The following is a 16,825-nucleotide window of genomic DNA, read 5'->3' as shown; positions in this document are numbered from 1 at the left end:
GAATACACATAATGATACCAAGTGGTGCAAAATAATTTGTATGGAATTTGTTAATAACAAGAAAATCAGTATAGTATATCCCTTGCAGCCAGAAACCCCCCAGCAATAATAGATCCCCACAGCAACATTAGATCCCCCAGCAACAATGGATTCCCCACACACCAATAGACCCCCCAGCAACAATGGACCCCACCCCAGCAACAATAGATCCCCCCGCCAACAATACACCCTATCCCAGCAATAATAGATTCCCCCAGCAACAATAGACCCCCCAGCAGCAATAGATTTCCCAAAGAACTCTAGACCTCCCACCCAACAACAATAGACACCCCCCCAGCAACAAAAGATCCCCCACACAAGAATAGACCCCATACACAGCAACAATGGACCCCACCCCAGCAACAATAGATCCCCCCCGCCAACAATACACCCTATCCCAGCAATAATAGATTCCCCCAGCAACAATAGACCCCCCAGCAGCAATAGATTTCCCAAAGAACTCTAGACCCCTCACCCAACAACAATAGACACCCCCCCAGCAACAAAAGATCCCCCACACACCAATAGACCCCCCAGCAACAATGGACCCCACCCCAGCAACAATAGATCCCCCCGCCAACAATACACCCTATCCCAGCAATAATAGATTCCCCCAGCAACAATAGACCCCCCAGCAGCAATAGATTTCCCAAAGAACTCTAGACCTCCCACCCAACAACAATAGACACCCCCCCAGCAACAAAAGATCCCCCACACAAGAATAGACCCCATACACAGCAACAATGGACCCCACCCCAGCAACAATAGATCCCCCCCGCCAACAATACACCCTATCCCAGCAATAATAGATTCCCCCAGCAACAATAGACCCCCCAGCAGCAATAGATTTCCCAAAGAACTCTAGACCCCTCACCCAACAACAATAGACACCCCCCCAGCAACAAAAGATCCCCCACACAAGAATAGACCCCATACACAGCAACAATGGACCCCCCCCAACAAAAATGCCACCTCAGCAACAAAACATCCATCCCAGCAACATTAGACCCCACAGGAGCAACAAACTGGGAATCTGTACTGCGAAATATATGGAGGCTGCCATCGCTGATCTCCTTCCAAAAAATACAGGTTGCCTGGCTACAATACTTTCTGAGTCACTTGCTTACTGATAACACATAGCTCCTGAACCATATGCCTGTAGTGGGTTTGTCCCTACAGATGTACTGACCCAACTGGATAAAAGTCCAGGAAACTAGAATTTTAAGAGAAGTGCAAGAATGGAAAATAACAAACATTTACATTTGATGCTGCAGCTGTCCCCTGTCGGCCCTACACCGAGAACTGAGCAATCAAAGACTGCTGATTGCTCAGTTCTCTGGTCCACTCTGAGCAGAGAGTGGTGACTGTCAGTCACTGCTCTGTGCTCTGCTCCTCCCGCACCCACTAAAGAACGGGGCTGTGGATGAAGTAAGAATGGCATGCTCAGGGCTTTTCTTCAGCGGGAAAGTGAGGGAACGCAGTTCCGGCACCTCCAGCACTGAATGTATATAATGGTAAGGGATACTGGGGTGTGCAGGAGGGTCTATTGATGCTGGCTCCTAAGGGATCTATGGTTGCTGGAGGAGATAAATTGTTGCATGGGGGTAGGGCAGCACAGTGGCTAAATGGTTAGCCCTCCTGCCTGGCAGTTTGCATGTTCTCCCTGTCTTTGCCTGGGTTTCCTCCGGGTACTCTGGTTTCCTCCCACACTCCAAAGACATGCTGATAGGTTAATTGGATCTTATTCTAGTATGTATATGTAAGAATGTGAGTTAGGGACCTCAGATTGCACAACCCTTGAGCGTTAGGGACGTGATGTGAATGTACAATATATATGTAAAGTGCTGCGTAAATTGACGGCACTATACAAGTACCTGAAATAATATTGTTGCTGGGGGCTCTGTTGTTGCTGGTGGGGAATCTATGGTTGCTGGGAGAGATCTACTGTTTGAGGGAGGGTCTGTTGTTGCTGGCTGCTGGAGGGTTTATTGGTGCTGGCTTCTGGAAGATCTGTTGTTGCTCCCAGGGGTTTTGTTGTTGAGGTGGATCTATTGTTGCTAGAGAGATCTATTGTTGCCAGGTGGGTCTATTTTTGGCTACAAGGGATCTATGTCAGTGCTTTTCTTGTTATTAACAAATTCCATACAAATTACTTAGCACCATAAAATTATACTTAGTTTTGTTTTCTCTAAAAGGGGGGCAGTGCTGGAAGGTGGGTAGGGGGTGGAGACAAAGGGTGACTCAAAAGTCAGGAGTTCGTGCACCTATTCTCTAAGAAGAAAAGCCCTGGGCATGCTCAGTCTCTCAGCAGCACAATGAGAGTCTGAGCCAGCTGCTAGTCAGGCATCTGGGTGGATCCTGACATTATTGTCGTGATCCCTGCTTAGCCTGTACCGGCTCTGTGACATCAGCTGACAGCTGGCTTTAGCCCGCTGTCAGCTCTGGGTCACAGGACTGCAGAAATAAGTGCACTTGTGTGACCCATAGAAGAAGTATGGCCAAAAGAGCTTTGGCCTTATCTCTCTTTTAAAAAGTAGAAGTCAGCAATGGACAGCTTTCTTTAAACCATCCAAAGGTAGGATAACTTCTGTCTCTTATGAAGCATCTATGATGACCTTGATAGTATGGTTCATCATTCAAAGAACATATGCATCAGTAGACCTGCTTTTCTCTAACGTTTGAACTGTTGGGACATTTGGTGAATAGGTTGTGGAAAGTCTTCTAAACTAGAAGACAGCAAAACAAAGGACACATAATACTGATAGTAAGCAATTTTAATTGTGCTGATTTTTTTTTTTTACTAAACTTAGGCTTCAACCTTGAGCTATTAGGATCTGTAAACAACCAGCTTTTTTTCTCATCAATAGGGCTAACAATTTATAAAAGATGCAAAGTCACAAAATAATTAATAACTCAATATAAATGAAACATCATTTTTAGCATCACTTTCTGTATACAACAAAAAAATTAATAGAAGACAGTGACCCCAAATGACCCCTTACATTGGTATTCTGTTGGAAAATTCTCACTTTTTGTATTGGTGATCAGTATATGTGGGAAATCAAATCATCACTGCCCACTGCTCAAAGAACTGTTAACAGCCTCAGGAGGAAGGTTTGAGAAAGCTGACTATCATTAGCTCATCAGTCTGTTGGGCTACCCACAAACAATTAATATTTGGGTACCTGTAAATCCTGCTTGGCACGAGCAGTTATATCCACCCAGGTGAGGATGGCATATTCCCCCGTTCTCACAATGAACAGTGGCGCACTCATTAATGGGGGTATCACAAGATGACCCCATCCACCCTACATCACAGGCACATTGAGAACTGCAAGAAAAGAGAACCAAAACAATGGCATTGAGGATGGATCATAGCTCATCATAACACAGGAATTTAAAGTGTTACTAAACCCATGACCCTGCATTCACTATATCTGGTCTCTCACAGTACAATAATATTTTTTAAAAAATGCAATTCTTTGAGTAAATATAAACTGCTAAATACCTTTTCTCATTAGCAGTTTATAGCAGTCTTTTGACTTCTTTCAGTGTCCAGCTGAGCACTGGTTAAATATGTAGGAGGAGTTTTCATTCTCCCCTGATTGTCTTATGAGGCTGCATAACCCCTGACCCTCTTTCTGGACAGTGCTGATTGGCCCTGTGCTAATCACATACACCCTCCCAAAGAAAAAAAAAGCTCTCTAGCAATACACACAAAACTGAGCATGTGCAGAGTGAATCCTAGGGCTCTGTGCTATACCCAGATGGATTGGGGACAGTAGAAGGGGGGGGGGGGATCAGAGAGGACAGGTTCAAACAGCATTTTTACATTATGCGGAGGGTTAACCTCTTAGGTTCCACAGTGAGTATAACAAGCATGCATTACTGCATATACAGACTGATTTTACTGTTGTGGGTTTAGTAACACTTTATTTGTTTGAGAACAGTCAAACCCCAAAATCAATAATTGTTCATCTGATGTGCATGATTTGGTTCATTCCAGGCAATCTTGTTATTATTGCCTTTGAAGTAATACCCTGGTGTACCGTGAATGTCAGACTGGAATATTGTTGGTCAATAAATCAACTATATTGTACAGTAGGTTAAAAAATAATATGCGGTATGTTGACAATTTACACAATAATACACAAAATCTATAAATTGGTTGTATCAGATTCATGATATCGATGTTAGAATAAAATAAAAATATTTTTAAATGTTTTACATGTATTGGGGGCCCACTTAGAGTCAAGGTCTACCAATAGTGGATCACTTGTAGGTTTAATGGGCGATGCAATAGTGTTGGTCTCATTTCTGTATCAAACAGAAACATGGCCACCACATGTCCTTCACTAATTACCTAAGCCAAGGACTCTTACCCACTACTGCATGGTATTTTACTATGGCATATAACATAAAGGGGTTGATATACAGTGTAAAACAATGGGGTGGCTTTTCTGCAGACATACTAGTGAATAAAAAATCCCACCCCCTTAGGCCCCTTTCACACGGGCGTCCTGTATGTCTGTTTTTCATTTGTCCCTTTAAAGATGAAAAACGGACACCCATGTATTTCTATGGACTAGCAAATGTAAATAGATGATCATCTGTTTACATCCGTTAACATCCTATTTTTTTAACAGAAGAAAACCCTATTTTTCTTCCGTTAAAAAAAAAAACGGAACGGATGACAAATAGATGTAAACAGACGAAAAACGGATGTGAACGGACAAAAACACGGATGTAAACACACAAAAATGGATGTAAACAGATGACAAAGGGATGTAAACGGATGAAAAACAGATTTAAATGAACAAGAACAGATGTAAACAGATCAAAAACATGAAAAACAGACAAAAAATGGACGTAAACTGATGAAAAATGGATGTAAACTGATGAAAAATGGATGTAAACTGATGAAAAACAGATTTAAATGGACAAGAACAGATGTAAACAGATGAAAAACGTGAAAAACAGACAAAAAAGCATGTAAACTGATGAAAAAACGGATGTAAACTGATGAAAAATGGATATAAACTGATCCGTTTTTCTTGGAAAAAACATGACTGAACTGATGAAAAAAACAGAACGTGGAAGGGGCCTTACTGATCTACACACCTGGATCAGTGGGGTAAACCTTACAGTGTCCAACTGAGATCAATGATCTTTACCTGCTTTCTGTTATAAATGGGCCCCATATAGTTTTTGCTGTTATAAATAAATGCAAAAATTGGAAAAATTCTAAAATGTTATTAATTGTAATTACATGACTGTTTAAAACTGACTTAAATACATATGGTAAATAAACGGCTATTTATCAGTTCGATTTCTGTTTTAGGATATAATATTCACAAGAATAAAAGAACTTCCCTCTTTGTTGGACCTGCAGCTGAAAATAAAAATCTTTGTCAATATGGAACAATCCTTCACTGAATTCCACTTTTGATCCTGTAACACTCCGGCCTCACCTGTTGTCCTGGATCTGACTGCTGCCATGAAGGCATGTTGTATTGATGAAGGTGGTATTCTCCAAGGTACAGAGGGGAAGGACTGTTCCTGGTGGGCAGTAACACTGAAACCCATCATCCAAGTCTTGGCAGGTGCCTCCATTCTGGCATGGTCTGGACCTGCACTGGTTAATGTCTATTTCACAATGGGTGCCTGAAAAGAAAATGTAATTCACTGAGAAGAGAATTAAGACATCAGTCACTAAATGTCAGGGGTGGACTGACAACTCATGGGGCCCCCGGGCAATAGGGGATCATGGGGCCTCTGTGTCCTTGCCCAAACTCAAAAATGCCTATGAAAAAGGTACCAGGGGCATCTCATGGGGCCCCCTTCTGACCCTGGGTCCTCGGGCAGTGCCCGAGTTTCCAAATGGTCAGTCCGCCCCTGTGTTCAACTATGGTAAGGGTAATGATTAAAGGCTACAAAAAAGAAGCTGCAAGCATACAATAGGATCCTTCAAGATGGAAAATGGGGGGAAGGGTCCTGTAAATATGTCACATTTACCAGCCCCTTTCTCTTCTAAATGAATACAATGAATGATTGGTACTGATCATTCACTGTGTTCATTAATAAATGAAGCATAGTAAACTGTGCTCTTTTTTTGGGGGGGGGGGCTGTCAGGTTAGCTGCATGGGGCCCCCTGGTTTTTAACAGCATCCCTGATTGTATGTAAACCCTAACTGTCAGGGATCTGGGTATGACCAGAAATGTGTGGACTGACACAAGGAAGTAACAGGCTTTAGGAATGATATAATAACAATATAATTTATCATTAGCCACCCAAATATACAAATGCACAGTAAACACACAAACCTTCCACTAATATTAGTATGTGCAGGAACACAGGCGTAGTCAGGGCTGGAGAGGTGGAATGATCAGGCCGGCCGTATGGTTCTGTTAACAACCGTCTGGTGGTACCTCTAGCAGTCCTCAGGACAGGATTCTCCAGGGAGCGGAGTCTAAGTCCCAGTCTGCATATTCACCAGGGCCCCTGATGGTGGGGATGGACTTGGAGCAGACAGGAACCAGGTCGCGGCCCCTGAGTACACCTGCTCATGGCAGAGGGATCCGCCAGAGGTATATGCAGGTAGAGAGCCTGATGTGAAGAGGCAGAAGGTGTGAGCAGGGATGGCTGGATCCATGCAGGATGGATGGATGGCAGAGTAATTAGCGTGGTCAGATGGGCTGGGTCGGTAACAGCGGGTCAGCGTGGTACTAGGCAGCAGGCAGAAGAGTAGTCGGGTCACTCGCCGGGGTCGGTAACAAGAGTTCAGATCAGATTAGGGATGTCCAGGAGAGTAGTCAAACGAGCCAGGGATCAAAGCAGGAGAAGTCAGCAGAGGTCAGGATCAGGCAGGGTCGGCAACAAATCAGATCGGCAAAAGAACAGGACCACAGGATACAAGGTACAGGGGCTCATGGGAAACAACACCAAGGCACTGATCACAGTGCCTGGTCCTGCTTAAATACACCTCCTGCAATCAGCCTCAGGTGATGGCCTGATTGCAGGAGTGAGATTATGGCTGCTGAGTGCACCCGCTGGCCAGCCTTGGTACTGCAGCCCACAAGGCAGGTGAGTCCCACCCCCATTGGCGAGTCCATTCCTGACACTAACAATGAACTTCACTTATTTGTAACTTTCTGGTTTGTTAAATACGATTTGTAATGTCTGTTTGATATGTATTACCAAAAACCTGTTGATCTTGCCAGAAAGTTTGTTATCCCACAAATCTCAGAAAATCATGAGTTATCCCAAAGTTCTCCTAGTTCTCATCTTGGCCTACAGAATAATGCACCTTTATGCTGTGGAGATCTGAGAGTGGGAGTGGTTTAGTAGTAAAGAATAGTTTACAAAAGGCAACTGGGCAGAGCTGACACCACTTTGTGTGTTGTCAACCCTCAACTGGATATAACAGCTGAGCGTATTTCTGGCAGATCATCAAGTAATATGTTGTACTTGCTGGGTGTTCAAAAGGGCAAAAGCACAGGGAAAAGTGCATGTACTGCAGACATGTACTGCATATTTTTTTTTTATTATTTTGCATTGGCTTTACATTGGATCCAAAAATGTATTCTTAACCATTGCACTTATACTTAAATTACTGATCTTCTTATCGCAAGACACGCTTACAACACATGGACTGTCCAGTTGATAGAGAACAAAAAACTCATTGCAGTTTCCAACTACATGAACAATGGTCCTGTTAGAATAAGACTTTGGGATCTATTCCTAGGCTTCAGGCCTCATACATGAGCTCAAGAGCTGTTTTTTTTCTTCATGGAAACAAAGGTATACTATCTTCATCACAATAATATTAGAATTTAGAAAAGCTGACGTGCTCCACTGGTGTGAGTGTTAATTTTAAGTTCACTTTCCATGATCCTTACACAATCTGGCCAATTTGTGCCTGGATTGAGTGACAACTATATCTTCTTAGGAACTATACTGCCTGTACCAACATCCCCAATTGACCAGTATGGGAGGAAATACCAATTTTCCAGGTAGGGTTTTCCAGTTATCTACTCAATGTATAAACATACATACATAGTTGAAAGGAACAAGTGTATTTACGTACTGATTCTTCTCAACAGAAATAATTAGGCAGCTGGATGTTCCAACAATCATGAAAAGCAAAAGCCAATAAAAAGGACAAGTAGAATAGAAGCCTCTATTGATATGAAATCCAGTCAATATACAACATATACCTTACATTAATATTTTCTTGTGTTACCTGAATACCCATGGTCACAAAAACACTGGAATGAGTTCACCAGGTCAATGCAATGTCCGTTAATGCATGGGTCGCTGCTGCACTCATTAATGTTCATGTCACACGTGGCACCTGTGGAAGCAAGGGAATGTAATATTGTTACAATTTATGTGTTTAATAAAATTAAAGAAATATGATAAATAATTTTATACTATTTACCATTACTAGTAAAAAAGAGAACCTTTTCATATATTGTGCTTTTTGTTTTTTGCACTGTCAGTTTTTTTCTTTTTGTGAAAAAAAACCCATAAAAAACAATAAGGCTAACAAGGGATTTTTTGTTGGCATACACTCATCGGCCACTTTATTAGGTCCACCTGTTCAATTGCTTGGTAACACAAATTTCTAATCAGCCAATAACATGGCAGTAACTCAATGCATTTAGGCATATGGATGTGGTGAAAACGACTTGCTGAAGTTCAAACTGAGCATCAGAATGGGGAAGAAAAGGGATTTAAGCAACTTTGAACATGGCATGGTTGTTGATGCCAGACGGGCTGGTCTAAGAATTTAAAAAACTGCTGATCTACTGGGATTTTCATGCATTAACCATCTCTAGGGTTTACAGAGAATGGTCAGAAAAAGAGAAAATATCCAGTGAGTGGAAGTTGTGTGGACGAAAATGCCTTGTTGATTTCAGAGGTCAGAGGAGAATGGGCAGACTGGTTTTGAGATGATAGAAAGGCAACAGTAACTCATGTCAATATGGACCAAAATCTCTGAGGAATGTTTCCGCCACCTTGTTGAATCTATGCCAAAAAACATTAAGGCGGTTCTGAAGGCAAAAGAGGGTCCAACCAGTACTGGCAAGGTGAACCTAATAAAGTGGCCGGTGAGCGTAAAAACAGGTTCAGGATAGTATAAAAGAACCATATAAAGCCAATTGCACCTGTGGCAGTGCAGTACCCTGCCAGGGTCTAAATGAGAATTATAACCCAGGATTCTCATCCAGGCAGGTTGAGGGGCTCCAGGGGGCTTGCCTAATGCAGAGGAAACTGGCTTTTCAGTTCCTCATGGTTTTCTAAAATCTGCAGTCCTGGGTCCAGGGTTTGTGAACAGCCAGCACACTGATTACACAGGTGTGTGCAGGCCTTTTTGTTGAGGCCTTACCATGGTTCTGGGCTCCATTCCGGCAGACAGGAGGTCATTGCCCAGGACTCAGGAGAGCTCCATCAAGGAGAGGTGGGAGCCAGGCAGCAAGGGGCTGCTAGCAATGTGCCTGAAAGAACCGTTTAGAAAAGAGTCTTCAGGAGACAGACATGAGCCTGGAGTGGAAGGCCAGAGCAGCAGGATTGTATGTTTAAGCCAGGAGGCTAAAAGTCTGTGTTTGGAAGAGTGAAATGCTGAATACTCCTATGAGGGAAATCTATGGTTTGGATTTACGGAACTTTCTTCTAAATAAAAATGGGCAAGAATGGCCCTTAAAAAACAAGAAAGTGAGTGTACTTTAAAGCTCTACCCTTGATGCTAGTTCTAACACACCTTTAAAACCATGAAAAACCACCTTTTCACTGAAAATGTAGGGAAAGGAAAAGTCTTAATTTTGCTCATCCTGAGTTTTAAAGCAGACATTTACACTTTGGTCATCATTGCACTCTTCCTCTCCTCTGCAATGTAAAATGTAGACATTTTTGTTCAGTTCTTCTCAACCCCTGGATGCCATTTTCATCTGGGCAAGTGAGTAGAATTTATGGAAAGGAGCTGGGTATTCATTCCTTCCAATTACTGGCTCTTGTGACTCGGCTGTATTTCTGCTGGGAACCTAAAAAGCTTTGCAATGCGCAAACTGTGGGAGTCCTGGGGACTTGCTGTGAATCGATTATTGTTGGTAAACCCAAACTTCATTCCTACTCAAGAATAATATTTCAGCTGTGGGATGTTTCAACATCCATACATTCATGGGCATTTTATGACATGAAAAATCTACAGGCTTGGTAATAACCATGGTCAACCAACAAAGCAAATGACAATATAGGAGCAGCAGAATATTGTCCTCCAGTAAGTGCATTCCCACTGGTAAGAAATCCAGTAAAGATACAACATATACATTTTTTCATGTTACCTGAATATCCAGGATCGCAAAAACATTGGAATGAGTTCACCAGGTCAATGCAATGTCCATAAACACAGGGGTCACTGCTACATCCATTAATGTTGGTGTCACACGTGGTACCTGTGGCAACAACAGAATATAATATTGTTGCAATTTACTTGATGAATAAAATAGAAGAAACCAAGGTATAATTTTATACAATCTAAAATTACTGGTCAATAGGAAAACCAAACAAAGCTGTTTAGACAGCTTACAGGTTGCATTGACAATGGCAAAGACAAGTTCTTCCAGACCTCATGAATAGCAATATGCATTTAAATTAAACTTTATATTTGCAATTGAACAGAGTCTAACATTTAGGATACAACACAATTGATGCAAAACTATGGGATCTTCAGCATCCAGGAAGTTTAATAGTTCATATTAGATTGTAATCTGTTATGAGCAGATTCATTAGAATGGACTCCGTGTCCTGGGACACGCAGGGAAGAAGTCCCTGCACTTCTTTGGAAACCGCAGCCCGCACGGGAACCTCGGTTCCCAGTGCAGTTGCGATTTCCAGTGCGGGCTGCGTGCCATTAGAATTAATGGCACCCACCTACGGCTCCACATTCTTCTGTGTGGGTGGTGCGGTTGCACAGATTTTTGTGTGGATCTGCAGCGGCACCATCCGCACATATGTGAACCTAGCCTTACAGTTACTGTATTGTAACTGCACTGTCTCCCTTTATATTGTAAAGCGCTGAACAAACTTTTGGTACTATATAAATCCTGTAAAATCATATAGCGGTCATTTCAAAGGTGCCTTGATATGTTCTGCATATCTGTGCATATTTTAGAAGGCTATTAATATTCCCGTCACCAGAAAAAGTTCTTCCTGCCCACAATCTGTATATTAACATTTCTCAGCACAATGCCTCTTGCCAAGGACACATAAAATAATTCTCCGCTATGGCACCTAGCAGCCAATACTTTGAGCAGCTGCCGGCTCTCAATTCCGACTGTCAATGACAGTCACACTAATGACCAGGAACCAACCAGGATAGGTTCCTGATCATAGTGTCCACATGCAGGCTGGTGGCTCTACTGACAAAAATGACAAAATGTCAGCCTACATTATAGTAAAACCAGAGCACGATTAAAAAAAAATTTAAACAGCGCACAAAAAAAAATATCATACATCGTTTAATATATGTATACTAATTATTTAGACGTGCAACTTATTTGCTGAATTATTTTAAAGTTAACTGACGCATGATGAGGCTGGAAACTTTGGCCTCAGCATCTAGGCATCATGGACCTCTGATCACAAATTGGGTAAATAGCAGAACACCACCAACCAAAGCCAATGATCAAATCTAGTGTCAGGTGTTTCAAATCCCTAAAAATAGCAGACATTTCTAATAACATTCATACCATCCTAAAAATATATGATTGATACACTAATAAGTTATACTATATATCAGTTACAATGTTATATATCTGTTACCTATGTAATAACATATATAATAAATAGCTGTATGTAATGCCCACTAGGTGGGGCTAGTGTAAGGTAAATTTATTTTTGGCTCATGGTAGTGAGTGAGCTTTTGTGGGTTCAGTTTGAGGGCATGCTGGTTGACTCAGCAGGTTGGGACATTATCACCTCTACCTAGATCTGGAGGTCCATGGAAGCATTTAAAAGCCAGTAGGCGGCAGGTTGGAGACCTAAATTTGCATTTTCATGGAGTCTGACCAATCCCAGGCTAAGAGGCCCTGGTAGTGTAAGGCCTATAAATATGACAGATCCATGCTACCAGGGGATTTGGGTGGAAGATGGATTGCTGAGAGGTGTTGCAGTGTAGCCTGGGAGGGAGCCCCAGAGGAGGCGAGCTCTGCTTCCAGGCTGGAGGCTGGAAGCTGAGGAAAAGCTGAAAGAGGGAGCGTCACAGCCCTGCTGTCTACTGGGGAAGGACAGCCTGCAAAGCTTGGAGAGGAACCAGCCCAGCTACAAACACTTGAAAGCAGTTCTATCCACAGCTGCAGGACAAGGACAGTGTGCGTACCTCTACACCCCCAGGGCCTAGAAGGGAGAGGTCTGCTGGATGCAAGTTATGGAAAGTCTTCAGGGGAGAGTTCATAGCTTACCCAATCCCCTGTCCTGGGATCAGATACCGTAGCGAGGTGGGCTGGTATTCTGTGCACCAAGGGGGCCAAGAGCTCCTACACATTGTCACGCTACTAGAAACCCACTCAGGGAACACCAAGCTGCCAGAAGGGGATTACTTTACTAAGGACTATAATGGTAACAGCGGGAACGCACTCAAGTGTCTGTCATTTTTTTACTAAGTGTGCTAGAGCAGGAAACATCCTCATTCTGCTTCTTCAAATTGGGCGTCCCAAACCCCTTTACCCTATCCAAGTTTAACCCCTGAATAAAAACAACTAAAAAACAGCTCAAGGACTGTTTACTGACTCTGAGGGCACAAGTGTGGAAAATACATGTTGCCTGGCTGTGCAGAGCATAGGGGGGCCCAAACCAAATCCAGCAGCCCTTACGAGGGTAGTGCTACATGTCTATGTATACATTTATATGGATAAACATACCTGAATAGCCAGGATCACAAAGACACTGGAATGAATTCACAAGGTCAATGCAATGTCCATTAATACATGGGTCACTGCTGCACTCATTAATATTTGTGTCACATGTGGCACCTGTAGAAACAACGGAACATAATATTGTTACAATTTACATAACTGATAAAAAGAAGAAACAGAATGTATAATCTTAGATCTTCTAATAACCCCGAGTAAGACCAGGTTTACACTGTCGCACAGGAATCACAACACATTCCTGTGCAAGTCACCTGTGATTCTGTGCTCTGTGATTTGAGCCATTCCTTTTGTATGGTTAAAATTATACCACATTCGCACCAAAATGGTTCCGGACCCTTGTTTTTGGCCGCAGCTGAATCGGATTGCATGGGTGTTCACACCCGTGTGATCCAATTTCAGGCAATTGCACTGTGTTTTGTGAGCTGCTTCAGGGTGTTGCTAACTTAACATTGATCCCTGCAACAGATCACATGAACACTGCTCGATTTCAATGTGGTGCTGGAAAAGCACAGGATTTGCTGCATTTCCTTCATCACATACAGTTGCAAGAAAAAAGTATGTGAACCCCTTGGGATTACGTGGAGTTTTGCATGAATTGGGCATAAAATGTGCTCTGAACATCATCTAAGTCACAACAATAGAAGAACACAGTCTGCTGAACATAATACTACACAAACATTAGATGTTGCCATGGTTTAACTGCACATAACGTAAACATTCACAGTGCAGGGAGGAAAAAGTATGTGAGGCCCTAGCTTAATGACTTCTCCCAGAGCTAATTGGAGCCAGGAGTGAGCCAACCTTGACTCCAATCAGTGTGATGATATTGGATGTGTTGCTGACAGCTGTCCTGCCCTTAAAAAACACACACCTGTTTTGGGTTTACTGGTTTCCAGAAGCACTGTCTGATGTGAACCATGCCTTGCAGAAAAGAGCTCTCAGAAGACCTACAATCAAGAATTGTTGACTTGCATGAAGCTGGAAAGGGTTGCAAAAGTATCTCCAAAAGCCTTGATGTTCATGTGTCCACGGTAAGACAGACTGTCTACAAATGGAGAAAGTTTAGCACTGTTGCTACTCTCCCTAGGCGTGGTTGTCCTGTAAAAATGACTGCAAGAGCACAGCGCAGAATGCTGCATGAGGTAAAGAAGAATCCCAGAGTGTCAGCTAAAGACCTACAGAAATCTCTGGCACATGCTAACATTTTTGTTGACACATCTACAATAAGGAAAACATTAAACAAGAATGGAGTACATGGGAGGACACCACGGAGGAAGCCATTGCTGTCCAAAAAGAATATTGCAGCACATTTGAAGTTTGCAAAAGAGCACCTGGATGTTCCACAGCACTACTGGCAAAATATACTGTGGACAGATGAAACCAAGATTGAGTTGTTTGGGAAGAGCACACAACACTATGTGTGGAGAAAAAAAGGCACAGCACACCAACATCAAAACCTCATCCCCACTGTAAAACATGGCGGAGAGAGCATCATGGTTTGGGGCTGCTTTGCTGCTTCAGGGCCTGGATGGATTGTTGTCATTGATGGGAAAATGAATTCCAGATTTTATCAAGACATTTTGCAGGAAAACGTACGACCATCTGTCCGCCAACTGAAGCTCCGCAGAGGATGGGTGATGCAACAGGACAATGACCCAAAGCATACAAGTAATTCAACAAAACAATGGCTGCAACAGCACAGAATACGCCTTCTGGAGTGGCCCAGTCAGAGTCCTGACCTCAACCCGATTGAAATGCTGTGGCATGACCTTAAGAGAGCGATTCACACCAGACATCCCAAGAATATTGCTACACTGAAACAGTTTTGTGAAGAGGAGTGGCCCAAAATTACTCCAGATCGTTGTGCAGGTCTGATCTGCAACTACAGGAAACGTTTGGTTGAGGTTATTGCTGCCAAAGGAGGGTCAACAAGTTATTAGGTCCAAAGGTTCACATACTTTTTCCTCCCTGCACTGTGAATGTTTACATGTTATGTGCAATTAAACCATGGCAACATCTAATGTTTGTGTAGTATTATGTTCAGCAGACTGTGTTCTTCTATTGTTGTGACTTAGATGATGTTCAGAGCACATTTTATGCCCAATTCATGCAAAACTCCACGTAATACCAAGGGGTTCACATACTTTTTCTTGCAACTGTACATGTGACCGTAGACTAAAGGAGAGAAGGTATAGAGGGATGTGACAGAGAATGATCATAGAGAGGTAGAGTTGATAGAAAAGAATGATAGTGACCAGAGAGGGAAATGGCGGTAGACAGAAGGGAAGGAGAATGATTCAGAGAGGAGCATGGCAGGGGGGAGAATGTTCAGGATGCAGAGCATGCATTGATAGAACAGAAAGGTCTATATACACTCACCGGCCTCTTTATTAGGTATACCTGTTCAGTTGCTTGGTAACACAAATCTCTAATTAGCCTATCACATGGGAGCAACTCAATGCATTTATACATCTAGACTTGGTGAAGACAACTTGCTGAACTTCAAACCAAGCATCAGAATGGGGAAGTAAGGGGATTTAAATGACTTTGAGCATGGCATGGTCGGTGGTGCCAGACAGGCTGGTCTGAGTATTTCAAAAACTTCTGATCTATTGGGATTTTCACACACAAGCATCTTTTGGGTTTACATAGAATGGTCCGAAAAAGAGAAAATATCCAGTGAGCAGCAGTTGTGTGAACGAAAATGCCTTGTTGATGTCAGCTGAACAACTGAGCAGACCTAACGAGTAGAACACAGCAGCACTGAATACAGTGCGCAGGTTTTGTTTTTACCCAACAACAATCACAACCACACTGACTACAGTGTGACAACTAAATTTACCTATCAAAACACAAACTAAATCTATCTATCTGTCTGTCTGTCTGTCTGTCTATCTATCTATCTATCTATCTATCTATCTATCTATCTATCTATCTATCTATCTATCTATCTATCATTATTATACAGGATTTATATAGCGCCAACAGTTTGCGCAGCGCTTTACAATATAAGGGAGACAGTACAATTACAATACATTTCAGTACAAAAGGAATAGGAGGGCCCTGCTCGTGGAGCTTACAATCTAAACCTAGCAACTATCTAGGAGGGTGCTACACAGGTATGCCATTAAAAGAAGATTCTTATTCAAAACCCTAACAGTGTTTTTTATTGTACTAGGGATGCTGGAAAGCCTTGGCAATTGTATCATAAAGGTAAACTAACCCACATGGAAGAAAAATATATTTGAAATATATTTTAAAAATATTCTTCCCAAATATATTGACATATATTTGAAATGCTACAATTTTGGCCATATTCTATATATATATATATATATATATATATATATATATATATATATATATATATACTGCATGTTGAAATGCGTTTTTATCATAAAATATATGAAACATATTTTTAAAAATACATTTCAAAGATACTGTTTGTCTTTAAAAACGCAAATCTACATTTTTGGAATGCATTTACAAATATATGTAAAAATATATGTTAAAATGACTTTATATGTGTTAAAAAAAATCTGAAGAATATATTTAAAAAATATATATTTTTAAAAATATATTCTTCAGATTTTTTTAACATATAAAAAAGCCATTTTAACATATATTTTTACATATATTTGTAAATGTATTCCAAAAATGTAGATTTGTATTTTTAAAGACATATATATATATTTATTTATTGAAATATATATTGAAATATATTGCATATGGTCAAAATTGTAGCATTTGAAATATATGTCAATATATTTGGGAAGAATAGGGAAGAATATTTTTAAATTATATTTCAAATATATTTTTCCTCCACATGGGAACCTTTTAAAGTGTATTTCTA

General features: G+C 41.6%; 1 protein-coding gene across 1 annotated transcript in view; it reads right to left on the bottom strand.

Moving 5' to 3' along the window:
• LOC149449026 (uncharacterized) overlaps nt 1–16,825 on the bottom strand; it is a 127,983-nt gene that overhangs the window by 57,848 nt on the left and 53,310 nt on the right. The window contains exons 11-15 of the mRNA XM_089693912.1: nt 12,961–13,071; nt 10,384–10,494; nt 8,283–8,393; nt 5,511–5,703; nt 3,225–3,370 (exon numbers count right to left, since the gene is read on the bottom strand). Coding sequence (XP_089550038.1) covers nt 3,225–3,370; nt 5,511–5,703; nt 8,283–8,393; nt 10,384–10,494; nt 12,961–13,071 — 672 coding nt within the window. The remainder of the gene's footprint in view (nt 1–3,224; nt 3,371–5,510; nt 5,704–8,282; nt 8,394–10,383; nt 10,495–12,960; nt 13,072–16,825) is intronic.

Source organism: Staurois parvus, unplaced genomic scaffold (assembly GCF_062004578.1).
Source record: "Staurois parvus isolate SC_StPar_1 unplaced genomic scaffold, SC_StPar_1.0 ptg000640l, whole genome shotgun sequence".
NCBI lineage: Eukaryota > Metazoa > Chordata > Amphibia > Anura > Ranidae > Staurois > Staurois parvus.
The sequence above is the reverse complement of the archived record's forward strand: the minus strand, read 5'-3'. Positions and strand labels throughout refer to the sequence as shown.